The sequence below is a fragment of the Cynara cardunculus genome (assembly GCF_001531365.2).
Source record: "Cynara cardunculus var. scolymus isolate 2C chromosome LG 7, CcrdV1, whole genome shotgun sequence".
NCBI lineage: Eukaryota > Viridiplantae > Streptophyta > Magnoliopsida > Asterales > Asteraceae > Cynara > Cynara cardunculus.
In genome coordinates this window covers 2,583,441-2,598,194 of record NC_037534.1, presented here as the reverse complement: position 1 = coordinate 2,598,194, position 14,754 = coordinate 2,583,441, and the positions used below count along the sequence as shown (strand labels likewise).

General features: G+C 36.7%; 2 protein-coding genes across 3 annotated transcripts; one reads left to right on the top strand and one right to left on the bottom strand.

Moving 5' to 3' along the window:
• The first annotated feature begins 2,427 nt into the window (after positions 1–2,427).
• Positions 2,428–10,053, top strand: LOC112515555 (solute carrier family 25 member 44). 2 transcript variants are annotated; one of them, XM_025122444.1, is made up of 7 exons: positions 2,428–2,597; positions 2,676–2,754; positions 5,635–6,016; positions 6,979–7,175; positions 7,379–7,523; positions 8,691–8,844; positions 9,721–10,053. In XM_025122444.1, exons 2-7 carry the CDS (start codon positions 2,696–2,698, stop codon positions 9,744–9,746), a joined length of 963 nt encoding a protein of 320 aa, XP_024978212.1. In that variant the 5' UTR covers positions 2,428–2,597; positions 2,676–2,695; the 3' UTR covers positions 9,747–10,053. The 2 variants fall into 2 exon arrangements, with proteins under 2 accessions (XP_024978212.1, XP_024978211.1); XM_025122443.1 differs by having other exon boundaries at positions 2,428–2,754.
• A 655-nt stretch (positions 10,054–10,708) lies between these two features.
• LOC112515306 (uncharacterized protein C9orf85 homolog) lies at positions 10,709–13,332 on the bottom strand. Its single transcript, XM_025122035.1, has 6 exons — positions 13,115–13,332; positions 12,975–13,027; positions 12,811–12,874; positions 12,164–12,206; positions 12,026–12,073; positions 10,709–11,140 (listed from the first exon to the last, which is right to left on the bottom strand). The coding sequence occupies exons 1-6, from the start codon at positions 13,321–13,323 to the stop codon at positions 10,979–10,981; spliced, it is 579 nt and encodes a 192-aa protein (XP_024977803.1). The 5' UTR covers positions 13,324–13,332; the 3' UTR covers positions 10,709–10,978.
• Between the last annotated feature and the right edge of the window lie 1,422 nt (positions 13,333–14,754).

The window sequence follows — 14,754 nt, the reverse complement described above, 5'->3', positions numbered from 1 at the left end:
TACAGCGTATATATATCAACGAAAAAGAACCAAAGAAAATAAAACATGAAAAGTTCAAACTTCTGCATGATACCGAAACCCACATAACAAATCAGAGACACAAAAAACGGACAGCGTCGTGACAACCCACCACGAAAGCGCAAAAGCACGAACACGGAACATGACTACCAAGAACAACCGAGCCCCAACGGAAACACCAAGTGAACCCAGTTAACGTTAACCATCAAACCTACGACCGCTACACCAATTTGATTAGTTCTTCACTTCTCAAACTCATTCCAAAACACAACGATCGATTATCATGTTTTTATGGTATAACAAACTGTTTTTTTAATATCAAGTAATACATTATTCGTTTTTACATAATATCATCGGATCATTTATCCTTAAACCAAATCACTTATAAATGAGACACAGTTATAAATGATTAGTACACTGATTTGAGTTCATCTTATACAAGTGTTATTACACTGATAAAACTTTCAAAGGGTGTTTGAAATAAACAGAAATTGAGTGTAATGAGACAGTAGTCACGTTGGAAAAACCTTCGAAGTGCATATACATAACGGTAAACGATCATTGAACTTATAGAAATGGACAAGTAATTCCTTTAACTACTAAATATTTAATTCTCGTATTCAAATGAAAACCATGGGATAACAAAAACATGTGATTGTCATTTGAATCTGGACAGTAAATAATGACTAATAAAAATGGTACACTGCTTTTACTGATCTGTTGTACTTTGCTGATAATTTATTGATACATGAAAGACATTTTTTTTTTGTTTTATACATGTAAGAATCTATTTATTATAAAAATGTTTAGGAATTTAACCGTTCAAAATATAAAAGTATATCTGTTTTTTTAAGATTTCAGTAAGTTAGTAATTTATTTATTCTATTTTTTATTAACCTGGATATCCAACCCGCTATGCGAGCCGACTAATCCCAGGGCGACCATCTGCTTTGCAGATAGTCTGGAGTCACCGCATTTGAACCTCCGTGCCCATAAGGGGATTTTTATTCTCCCTTGGATTTGAACCTGGGACCTCCAAGTACTTTTGACCTTTGAAACCAAAATCAAATCAATCAGACACCACTCTTTTGGTTAATTTATTTATTCTATTTCAATAAATTCAAGATTCATATGTTATATTTCAACACATTTAAGGACTTATTTGTCAAAAAATTATTCAAAACCTTAATCACTTAAAATATCAAAAAACCTTATGTTTTTTTTAATTATTCTTAAATTAAAATAACAGTAAATTACGTTTTTCATCCCTGTAGTTTGTTAAAAATTTACATTTTCGACTTTATATTTTTAAAATCATGACTTTCATTTCTGTTATGCAGAATTCATTGTTATTTTCATCCTTAACCTAAAAAAATGTTTGGTTAAAGGCATTAACCAATAATTAACGAAAATGGAAATAAAAGTAACTGTTTGGTTTTGTATAACATAATATATTCGTTTCCCCACATACCCAAATCTTCATTCCAGGTTAAATCGAGGAATTAAAATCCATCCCCGTTTTCATTATCTGTTGTTTTCATTTTTATTCATCAGTCTGAACCAAAAACCCATTTCATTACTTTAGTTTCCAATTCATTGACGTTTTGTCCCTCGTAAATAAAGTATGAGTTAGTTTTTGTTTGAGAGGGTTTTTCATAGATGAAATAAATTTGTTTTTTAATTGGAAGAGACAAGTTTAGAAGGAAAAAAACTTTGCTTTCGGCATAAAACTTCCTCTAAAAGTTTAATGAATAAATCACTCTCTATATGATCAAGCCACTATGAAAAAGTCATGTATAGCTGATCGAATAAGATGTGAGTCTCATTAAGTTCATTAAATTGTTAACACACCCACCCTTAGGGGTTGTTCGTTTATCTCTTAATAGTTTCATTAAGAGACAATATCTAAATCGTTAAGAGGTGAATCTTGTTTGGCAAAAAAAAAGTCTGCCTCTTAATGGTTTTAAAACCATTTGAATGATTTTGTATATTTGATCTCCCTTAACCATTAAGAGCCCTAATTTCATTGTACACAATTACCAAACAATTATATTTCATTTTGTATTATATCATAAAAAACTCTTAATCATTCTGCACCAAACCATTCAGCAATTGTCAAATAACTCCTTAGTCTCAAGAACGAAAATAACAACGAATTATGAATTATAAAGACAAAAACCACAAGTTTAAAACCAGAAGATCGAAAACCGTAACTTTTAACAAATTATAGGGACAAAAACGTAATTTACTCTTAATATCATGATACCCCTATGACTTTTAGTAACTTGGTGCACAAGGGGAACAAAGTGGACCGATACTTGGGCTCGTAGCAAATTGGAGACCATGGATCTAAACCCCATTTCCCTTTATTTGAATAGAATAAAATTGGAGCACAACCAATTGGACCGCTAAACCTAACTGTCTTGAATCAGTTGATTTTGAGTTTGGTTCTTCCCCCTTTTCGTTTTCCCATGTCCCATTAATCTGGATCCTTTTGTTTCTTCCGCAGTTTCTATTGAAATTATGAAATCCTGATCAAGCGCGGTTTGATTTGCAAGAACTCTAACACCAAAAATCTTGTTAGTAATCGGAAGAAAATGATCGTTTGGGGGTTCTGTTAGGGTTTTGTTTCGTATCTTGAATTCTTTCAATTGTAGTTTCAGTAAGGTTTGAATTAATGGAGACTGCTCGTTCCGATACGGGATCTTTCGCGCAAACGGAAATTAATTGGGACAAGTAAGCAATCCTCATTCCCTTTTTTGACTTATTTTTCTCTCAACTTGATAATCATTACTTACGAATTATGTCTATCATCAAGGTGGTATCCGTTATTTTGTTCTTTTGTCTGTTTTTGGTGGTTTTTTGTAGGGTTTTTTTCGTATCATATTGCAATTTAGGGGAATAATTTGATATTGCCCACGAATTTTGATTTCCCTCTGTTAAAAAAGAAGGTGCTGCCTGGAATTTTGTGTTCTAGCAGATTGATTTTCTAACTTCAAATTTGATTTAAGTGGGTGTTTGGATGCAACAAAGTGATTACAGAAAGGATTAAAGGAAGTGATGGTTAGTTAAATTTAACATTCATATAGATTCGTTCTGTAAACTTTTCCAAATGCCCAAAAAATGAAAAAAATTGTAACTACATTATTAGGGGCTGTTTTGGTTGGTTTTCCATTAAGTTCTATATGGACAAAGTTTTAATCTGCATGTATAGACAAGGAAGGTTTTTGTTTGGGAGAGCTTTTTCATAGATGGAAGGAGCTTGGTTTTCAATTGGGATAGGTAGGTTGGGAAAAAATTGGCTTTCTGCATAAAGCTCCCCCTAGAAGCTTACTGAATAAGTCACTTTCTATATCATTAAGTCACTACCAAACGGTCAATGTATAGCTGACCGGATAAGCTGTGAGCCCCATTAAGCTCATTAAGTTGCTAACAAACATGCTCTTGTGATAGACCAGAACTAGAGATTTGGCTACGTTTGGTACATGGGATGTAACTAGACAAAAAAAGGAACTCACTGTCCCATATTTGGTGCGACATGGGGCAGGAATAAGGACCATGACTGGGACTGGGTGGGGCAAAAACTACAAAAGTACTAATTTACCCCCATTTGATATAGCCCTAACATGTTATTTGAAAGTTACAACAACTTTGATTACGATAAGTACTCGGTTTGCAGTTGGACCATCAACCTTCTAACACCTGATTCTTTGAACAAATGTTATTGTGGCTTTTTAGCAATTGTTCATGGTTATAATTTGAGCAATCATTCCATCGCACTAAGGCCGTCTTTCTCTATCATGCTTCTACACATGGTTTATTGTTATTCTATTGTAGTTGTTTTGAACTCTAATATAGTTAACCCTGAGGGTAGCTTAACTGTTAACACCTACGGTTTGATCTCTATTGATCACCAGCTCAAGTCCCTTCAAGGCCACCGGAGGGTTTGCCCGACTGTTAACTTCAGGGCCCCATGGGATTAGGCATGGCAATGGGTGGGAATGGGGCGGGTTTTGTAATCCCCGGCACCGGCCCCGGTTTTTAGTAACAGTCCCCGGTCCCCGGTCAAACACCGGTCAAACCCTGGTCAAAGGAATTTGTATGCTTGTATGAGACAAATCTAGCACTTTAAGGACTAGCATATGCTCAAAGAAAGAGGGTGGTAGCATTGTCAAGCTACTTTTCTCCTGTAAGAACAGCTTTGCCAATTTGGGGCAAGGTGGAACTTCTGGGGTCAAGCGAGAGGTAATGGAATTGTTAAAGTGCACTTCATCCGCATCTGAATCCTACCAATTAGACTCCATTGATCTTGGTTAACCTATGGCTTCACACAAACACAATATTGTTCACTAAATGATCGAGTCAATAGCCCAAACATCTTCTCTTGTGGCTTCATATAGAATCTGCATCATCACTCAACCTCTAACAACAAGATAGTGATTACGCTTGAGCTGCTGCATGTCCAATAATACATGGATGAAGCATCTTTAAGTATTGCCCTCTTGCATTGTAGATGCATTTGGTATGTTTAACCGTTTAAGAAATCAGGAAGTTTCCTATTAGTGTCTGCACATGGCAAAGCAAATAGACCATCAGTTCATGGTTCTTGTGCATGATTGTTCAATGTATACAATAGATGCTAGATTGGATTTTGCGTCAGTCTAATATTACTCAAAGTGTTTCATCCATGTTATATGCAGACAAGGGTTGTGGACAAGATCCACTCGAGACATAGACCATATAAGCAGCTCAACTTGGGAATATCCAAAGTATTTTGGGTTATGACATGGTAGAGAATGGTGGGTTCAGTCCGTCGGCATGTGCGCATTCCATTTTCCATGTGCCATGTTAGTTCAATGACCAAGTACCAGGTACAAGGCGGGTCGGGGGGGTACAATACCTGGCCCCGGGCCCAACCCCAACCCCGGTTTGAGTCTACCGAGGATCCCCTGCCCTGGGACCCGTTTTAGCGGGGAATCTGCGTCCCCGTTCGGGTCGGGTGAGCCGGGTTCCCCATCGGGTCGGGAAAAATCACCATCCTTACATGGGATTAGTACTTGGTTGATGCAGCGAGAAACTGCGGAAGGGTCGACAAGCGGCTAAACCCTTTTAACAATCGAGAATTACAATTGTGAAACTCAAGAGAATACTCTAACAAGATGAACTTTTTAATAATTGATAATCTGAAAATTAATGAAAACAATAGACCCTATAGACTAAACTAATTAAGAGATAACTATGGAATCTAAATTCAAACTCAATCCTAATCCTAAACCAACTACGGAAGTATTTAAATAATAATAATCCTAATCTAATTTGAAGCAAATAATTAATAACTAATACAAAGAAATAATAATCTTAAATTAATTAAGAAACAGAATAATCAAATAAACAAATGAATGCAATCTGTTTGGAACTTGAAACACCATAAGTCGCATAAACGACTGTGTTCTAGCTTTTGATATGGGTATTTGGGCTTCTTTCGAGCTTGTTTCTTCTTTTCCAAGTATCAACAAAAAACCGGTTAACTCTTTGATTCTCTCTGTATCATTAATCAAGATGTGCCCAGACACCCACATTTACCAAAATCTAATATAGTCCTTCATTCTTATGCAGGCTTGATAAAACTAAGTTTTATGTCGTAGGAGCTGGGATATTCACCGGGCTTACAGTTGGACTGTACCCTATATCCGTAGTAAAGACCAGGATGCAGGTTGCTACAAGGGACTCGGTCGATAAGAGTGCATATGCAGTTGTCCGTGGATTGCTGAGAACTGAAGGCGTTCCGGGTCTATACAGAGGTTTTGGCACGGTCATCACAGKGGCAATTCCGGCAAGGATTATATTTCTCACTGCATTAGAGACCACAAAGGTGGCTGCTTTCAAGATGGTTGAACCATTCAAACTTTCGGAGCCTACAAAGGCAGCGATAGCTAATGGAATTGCAGGAATGACGGCGTCCCTTTTTTCTCAGGGGGTCTTTGTTCCTATTGACGTGGTATGCATTTATCATCCTTTTTTGAGCTTTCTTTGGTCAGTCTTGCAAGATGATTGTTAGATATTTGTGTGCGTAAGTTGTGCTGGAAGTCTGGTGGATTGACATTTGACAGACCAATAAAACTTTGTTTATAAAGGAGAATAAACTTCTGATATAGTTTTTTTTAAATGCATGACTTTCTGACATATTTTGAGGCATTCTTCTGTTTATACAAAGGCGTTCTAAAATCTTTCAGAAGGTCATGCATTAGAAAATCAATTAGAAGGTTATTCTTCTAAATAACCCAATAAAACTTATTGGTGGTTTTTTGTTCTATTCAAGATTGATAAAACTTGAAAACCTTCTACACGGCTGGGTGAGTGTCATGTTTTCTCTTCCCTCCCGCTTTAACTTCACGAAATCAAACTGTTCACAACTGAAATCTCTGTCCACACACATACAAAGCCTGCTTAACAAGATCCAGAAACCAAACCAAACTAACGAATCCCACTTGAAAGCAGGGTCTCTCGGGGGGAGGGGGTTAATCGTACTCAGACCTGTCATCTACCCCAAAGGGCACAGAGATTGTTTCAGCGAAAACCATTAGCTTGTGCAAAAGTGTGAGCAAAAAGGAAAGACGAACAAAGATTAGTAATTACTCCCCCCCTGTTCAATGAAAAAGACACGGGGCTTTAGAAATGTGTAATTATTACACTTTTTAATAAACTATATGACAATTTACCATAATAATTTTCTCCATCTCATAATTAGGGTATTATTGGAAATTAGGCACTTATTATTGAAAGTGACAAACGAAAATGTAAATGTGGCACTTGTTTTGGGACGGATAGAGTAGCAAGCACGAGAAAAATAAAATAGAAATAGGTACAATTAACACCGTATGCAGGTCATGCTTAACAAGATCCATGAATTGTCATCGGCATAGGCCGTAGGCTAATCTCCTAAATATTGAAAATCAACAGATTAGTCAAAGACTTATGGTTCAAGGATATTCAGGCCATGCAAGCTATAATGGTGGCCTGGATGTTGCTCGTCAAGTTCTGAAGCAAGATGGTATCCGAGGGCTATATAGAGGATTCGGTCTATCCGTCATGACCTATTCTCCTTCGAGTGCCGTCTGGTGGGCAAGCTATGGTTCCAGTCAACGCGTTATATGGAGGTGAGAGAGTTTTTCTTTTTTTTGAAGCATATAATACTTGTATACGGCAAATACTCACGTAAGGTGAGGTTTGAACCCTTGACCTCCAGGGAGGCTAGAATTTGCGGGTAACCCAAATACCGGCCAACGACCCTTTGGTAGTTGAGGACTGTTTGCTTTTTTCCCCGTATATGACCGGTCGGAGTTTAATTTGTTTTATGTAGTTTGTTAGGTCATGGAACTGATGGCAACGGATCTCTTCCGAGCCAAGGGACGATAGTTTTAGTTCAGGGTGCCGGAGGAATTTTTGCGGGTGCCGCAGCGTCCTGCATCACGACTCCACTGGACACTATAAAGACTCGACTACAGGTACAATCATTTACTAACGTTTTTGTCGTGCGAACATAATCTGGAAATTCTCGTCTTTTTTCCTCCTTCCTGAACTAAACCAAACCCAGTAAGCCCCAACCGGAGGTGGGGTCTGGGAGAGGTGAGATGTATGCATGCCTTACCTCTACCCCCACATAGTAGTCAGTAGAGCGGTTGCTTCTTTTAGACCCTGAGGCTTGTGCAAAGTGTGCTAAAAGAAAGGGTAAAACTTGATGAAAATTTGCAGAAAAAGATGATAAAAACTTGAAAAATAAGAAAGACGGTGCTAAAATTTGAAAAGGAGTTAGAAGTAAGCAACAACCCTCAAAACAGACAAACAACAAATAGAAACATAGAAAATACAAGAAAAAATGACCAAGGTAGGAAATAATTACACACCTCTAGTCTAACCTAGGACTCGGGGGATCTAACTGTAGATTCCCTCCTTTTCCGAAGTAAATGCAACGATATTCTTTTTGGCACGTTCAAGATGAATTGCAAAGTTTCACTTTTTGGTGAAGTTTCAAGCTCAAATTGCATACTCCCTTCTCGAAATAAGTGTCCATATTTCTATTTTAGTTTGTCCTGATATAAGTGTCCATATTTTTATTTTAGTTTGTCCCGATATAAAGTGTCCATATTTCTATTTTAGTTTGTCCCGATACAAGTGTCATACAAAGTAAATGTCTATTTTCCCATTCTACCCTTAATTATGAGATGGAGAAATTTTCTCTCTCTATTATTAAAGGTAAAATTGTCATTTAGTTAATTAAAAAATGTAATAATTATGGGTTTCTAAAACTGTGTGCCTTTTTTATTGTGGTCATTTATTTTGGGACGGAGGGAGTATTTGCTCATCAATAATCCTCACAAGATATTGGTGAGGCTTGAACTCTTGAGCTCCATGGAGTTTGGGATCTACTGGTAACTCGGGTACCGCCAGGTCAATGACCCTTTGGTGAAAGTTGAGGGTATTGATTTTGGTCCCGAAGGTTTTTTTTTACTTTATTGAAGGTATTTCAGATATTCAACAAATTTCAAATATCTTCCTAGAACGATGTGCCCGTCAAACATCGTATCATAATTTGATGATTATATAAGTTTGTGGTTCGTATTTCTTTTAGAATGGGGCTTAAGGTTGATGCTCATTGATATTTTTTGTACAAGGTAATGGGACACGAAAAACGACCCTCTACACGCCAAGTTATCAAAACGTTGATCGCAGATGATGGCTGGAAAGGCTTCTATAGAGGGATTGGTCCGAGGTTCTTTAGCATGTCAGCATGGGGAACATCCATGATACTCGCATACGAATATTTGAGTACAAATCCTTCCTTCTTCTGCTGCATTTTGGTTTCATTTTGAAGTCGTCAACATAACCATCATGATAACCGAAACTTAGATAGCATCTACCCATGTTTAGAAGTACATTCTTATAGGTTGTGTTTGGTACACATGACAGTACAAAAGGTTGTTGTCCCATATTTGGTGGACAAATAGACTGGGAAGGGACTGGACATGACTGAGTGAGACCAAAATGCAATTTTTTGTTCCACCAAAATAGGTGAAACAAAAATTAGGGAGATGGACAATCTCGGTGAATTACTAAAAATACCCATGTCAAATTAAAACTCTAAAACCTTTTCTAAAAAGTTCACCCACCTACCTAGCCCCTGCCCATCTAGTCCCGTATGGGTACCAAACACACCCTATAGAGAACATAGGAAGACTCACTTATTTACAATCATATTGTTGAGATTAAAGAATTTGGGTTCCACTTTTGGCTTGTTCCATGAAAAATTGCAACATTTTCTTAGTCATTCTAATTTTTTCATCGGATAGGAGTATGATTTAATGTAGTTACATTGATAATAGAAAGTTCATTCAGAAACCATAAATATTTTGAGAACCGTGAGGACCCAACTGATCTTGATGAATATAAATACATATACATGAATATTATTCATTATGAAAGTCATGCTTACATCCATGATATTTAGCATGATATTCATTATGATATCATGCTTATATTCATGATATTTGGCATGATATTCATTATGAATAGTTGGTTAATTATAGTTCTCAAAATATTAATGGTTCTCAAACGTATCCCTATGCCAACCTATATTGATATCATATGACCATTCATGTGTTGTTCGCTTTGCTGACATTTACTATTTGTTCATGGGTTATCTAGAGCGGATATGCGCTCAAGATTTGTAGATTACTCCACCGACTACCTGCTTCTTCCATCCCGGATTTTGGTCAGATGATGATACCGGATACTTTTGTGATTTTTACTAGTTCAAGATGCATGTATACAGAAATAGTGTCGAATGACACAAGGCAAGGCTCTCTTGGTTTACATGACGAGTAGAACTAGATTGCATAAACAAAAAACAAAATGTATGATTCATACATAATTCTTTTAACCATTTTTTACTTGCTAGAATCGATTCGATTCAATGTTATATTTTGTAATCTTTTTTTATAGAACAGAAATGACAAGGAGACATTGTTTCATGCTTTCTGGTTTCTTTTGCCATATTTATGGTGTTTTTGCCATGCTTTTCTCGTTTTGTTGACATTAATGACTTGCTTGTCTATTTCACATCCTTCATTGCCCCCTATCAAGCACCCGTAAGAACGTAAATCATTAATGGTCTTGTTGCACTTCTTTGAGTTGATGACAAATAACCCGTTAGGGACTTGCTTGGCTTGTTAGCGAGAAAAGAATGCCAATTACCGATCAAAAGATGTACTCCACTAAAATAGAGGCTAGAGGTTGTTGTTCCTCTCCTCCCCATTGGTGAGGCTCGTCAGCCACAAGCATTGAAAGTTGTAAAAAGGTAAATTCCATCAAAATATAACCAAGTTTATATTGATTATGATGAATATGACGATAATTAATGTAATAAAAGCTTATTTCAAACGATATGATATCACTTGATTTTGATGTGACATTTTTTTCCAAGTAAAAAAAAGATTTATGATATAATTCGACAACTTAATATATAAAACATCAATAGTTACAAAATTTACTCTTTGCCGATCAAAATAGGTAGAAAATAAGAAAAATATAATATTTGTTGCACTAAATATAGACAAACTTCGATACATTTTGATGCATTTTGGCATTGTAGAAATTGTGAAAACACTCTGATCAATGGAGAAAGTACAACATAAGGGACAAAAATGGACCTTATCATTGAACTAGGCATAGATTCAAAGACAAAGAGGAACTCAGTAGTATAACTTTCAACATAATGATAAAAGATGTTGCTCTACCTGACCTGATGACCATATAATGTGGGTTATCAACCAAACCAAACCAAACCAAACAAATCTAGTATACTCTACCCAGAGGTGGAATGTCCGCGGACCTAATCTCATAGCAGCTGTTTCCGTAGAATATGGCCATTCTTAACCCTAATTTGAACATATTAGAAACATTCTCAGTTGACTACTTGGGTCTCATGGTCACTACCATCCTCCTCTTCATCGTCTCTCGTTGTGTCTGCGAAGGCTTCGAGTGATTCGGCTTTGAACAAGTCACCGGCCTTTTTGGGATTATCAGTTGGGTCTTGTTCTTTTGTTTGAGATTTTCCTTTGTTCATCTGTAGCATGGCCATGAGAATGACCATAAAGAAAAATCATTAACGGCATGGAAAGATTAAAATCAAACCAAATTGACACATAAATCACACTCTGATTTGGTTAAATGGCCTTCTATTTAACCCTTCTGACAAGTTTGAGAATGTCACTTCCATATACAAGAATGCATAGAAACTTGTCAGATGGTCATGGATTTAAATAAAAAGCACCTGTCCGGAGACCATTTAGCTAAATAATGCAAAGTAGGGTGGGGCCGTGGGGGTGAGATAACCGTAGCTGAGATTTTAATTTAATTCATTACGCTTTGACGAGTATGAAGCCATTTTTTATTTAATAGGCTAAGAGGTCATGAATTTAATTAAAATCTCATTTAAGGTTATACAACTAAATAACCCAAGATATATGCAGACCTGCCCTCTACACTAAAAAGCAAAGTGATTCATTCTGTAAAGACCTCCAGCTTGTGCTTCTGGTCCACAAGATACCAAATTCCTCTATTTTATCACTATTGAAATCAATTTTCGATATTCGATAACTTTCAACATAAACTATTTTACCAAAGTAACCCCTAATATATTATCTTGCATTCCTTTGCAGCTTCATTTCCTCCATGTTCTAATTTACTTAAATTCAGTTAAAACCTGACATTTGTCCCAATGAGTAAAGTGGCTGTTTCCCTAAAGACTCCCGGCTTGTGAAAAATTGCTAAAATCAGTTTATTAGTCTCTTAGAATTAGTCTCAAACGATGAAAGTAATCAAGACTTGGCTAATAAAAATCCAGAATAAAAGATGTATGTCTAATTGGATTAAATTGAGTTGTCATTTGCACTTCCTAGCGAGAAATATAATTTATTGCAGTAAAGGAAACTGGAAACTGGAAACTTACGGCACGAAGCAAGGATCTCTTCTCTCTCTCTCGAGCATTACTAATGGCCTGAAACAAAACCCAGATTTTATCAACTTCAAAAGCAACACCAGAGATGACCAACACAAATGTAAACAAGAAGTGAAAGTAAACACAAACCGCTTGAAGCATCTTCTGCTCAGCCTCTACTTCAGTAGCATCTCTGCATGCAAGTACATCCATATTATTCATCATTGATACACTCCAGTAACTATTTAACAAATTTCATTGATGATACTCTTTCAAATATCAACATATGTGTTCATCATCATTATGACTAGTGCCAACATTAATCTTGAAAATAAGCACTGAAGCTTTAGAATAGAACCAAACCAAACCAGACCAAAAGAGCCGGGTACATCCCACCTGGAGGTGGGGTCCCTGAGAAAGATATATTCATATCTGTATATTAACATTCAGCAGTAGCATCTTGGATTTGTTAATTATGTCATGAACGGAGTTAAACTCATGGCAATTTTAAGATTGAAACCAGTTCTATTTCAAATTTGATTAGAATAGAAGAAGTTCCAGAGTTGCAAAAAAAGCTTTAAGCTCATATTGGTCATGGTCATGGTCATGGTCAATAATTTACCAAACTTGTCATTCTCCATCGTTTTTGTTCCACCTATTTTTGGTTTTGGTGTATCCAGTGATTTTGAAGGTAACTTATGGTAGTTTGCCATATGATTTACCCTATCTAGACGACATAACGCCAATCTGAACCCTTTCCATCCTATATATCGCTAGAAAACGAAAAATTCTGATACCTTCCAACAATTCGTTCAACACGGCACGAACATTTAGCACATACGTTATGCTCTCTGGCACAAGCTGCATTTTATCGTACAGCTATTAGATAAAAGAAACAGAAACATAAACAAATTGAAGAAAAAAAATTGCACAAAAACTTGTTAATTATCAAACCCCTAACCGTTGCACAGATTATGGTAGGCCTGACGAACAGCACGTTTCGTACATTTCTGACTGTCACAAAATCGTTGAAACAAGTTATTATCACTGAAATCCACATCAAGAATTCGGCGTAAGTTAGAGTAAAGCAGATAGTATTACCATTTGGCGGGTTCTGATAGGGGTTTGTATTTGCCGTATTTGCGTTTCCATTCAATCTGATCTCTACACTTAGGGCACACTCCGGTGATCTCCGACAACGGCCGGAACCTTCCTCCGACTTCAGTTTCGTTGATTTTGACGCCGGCGTTGGGTTTCCAGGCGTATTTGTTTGCGTGTTTCGGCGGACCAACACGCGGCCTGCTACTCATATTGCCTTCGGGCACAACATTGAAACGCATAGCGTTCTTAAACCTAGAAGAAAATCTTACTTTTACCCCTTGACCCCTTAACTATTGTTTTTGTGCAATTTTGGTACCTCAACTATGAAGTCTTGAGTTGGGTGGTTCATAGGCCCAACTCGTTTACCTGCTAAAGAACGGACTTGTACAACCATTATTGAACAATGCAATGCAAACGACACTCGGGTAGGCCCACCCAGCCCGTGTGTATTTTTATAATTAATGTAATATTATATTTAATATTTTTATAAAAATCATGACGGTGTTGCTTTCAATCTGGATAACTACATCGATGTCATTTTGATGGTAACACGACTATATCGCACATCTTGTTTCTACGAGTTTTGTGTTGGTTCACATATATTTTAGATTCATCTTATTTCCATAGCTTGTAGAACTGTTCATGGGTGGTACGGCTTATCAGAAAAGCAGAATTGGACAAGCCATTTTAAGAAATATGGACGGACTCGGGTGGAACAATTCAAAATAATGGGTGGGCTTGGTCAATAAAAAAGAAACTTGGACAGACCCGCTCGGCCCAGTATATAATTTATAATCAATTAATTTTTTTATATAATTAATGTTTTGTTAAAGAAAAAGTTTAGAATATAAGTTTTTTAAATATAATTTTTAGGCCCATTAGCCCATTTGCAAGCCCGACTTGTTATTGGGACGGTATAGGGAAGTTCTCATGCTTGTAGAAACGGGATTAAATAAAAATTCGGGTATATCATTGCCACCTATTTCACTAAAAAACTCATATCAATGGCAGAAGGATGATTGCAGTTGCTAACGAGACACACACACACACATGAGTTTGAGCTTGCTGCTCTCCGTCATTGATGTCGACGGCCAAGGTCGATTCCGGCAAATTCTTCAGGCGAACCTTGTCTCCCAAAGGTACGCAAGTCGCAAGTGATTCATCCTCTTTTTGAGCATTTTTTCATTCAATGATATAGTTATGAATTTTGGTCAAATTGGTGCATCATAATAGTTTTAATGATGTTAATCTTACATGTTTTTTGTGTTGCTTGCGTGTTGTTGTCTTACTCTATTGCTGATGTGATTTGATATGATAATCAATTTTATGCTTCTTGCATGTATTGGAGGTATTTTAGGGGTAAAATTCGTTTGCACCGTAGGTGTTTGATGTTTTGTGTCACGGAGTTTTGCGTATAGGATCTCGCAGATGAGTTACGATTGACACCGTTGCCTTTTGTTTTCTGTTTTTTTACTTCTGATTATCCCAAAGCAAAGTAGTATGATAGTGTCCGATATTAGTCATTGGTGGTTAATCTACTTGTTATATGTTACTCTTTTGTTGATGAATTCGTCCAGATAATCAATTTTAGGCTTCTTGCATGTATTGGAGGCACTTTAGGGGTATATTGCTTATGCACT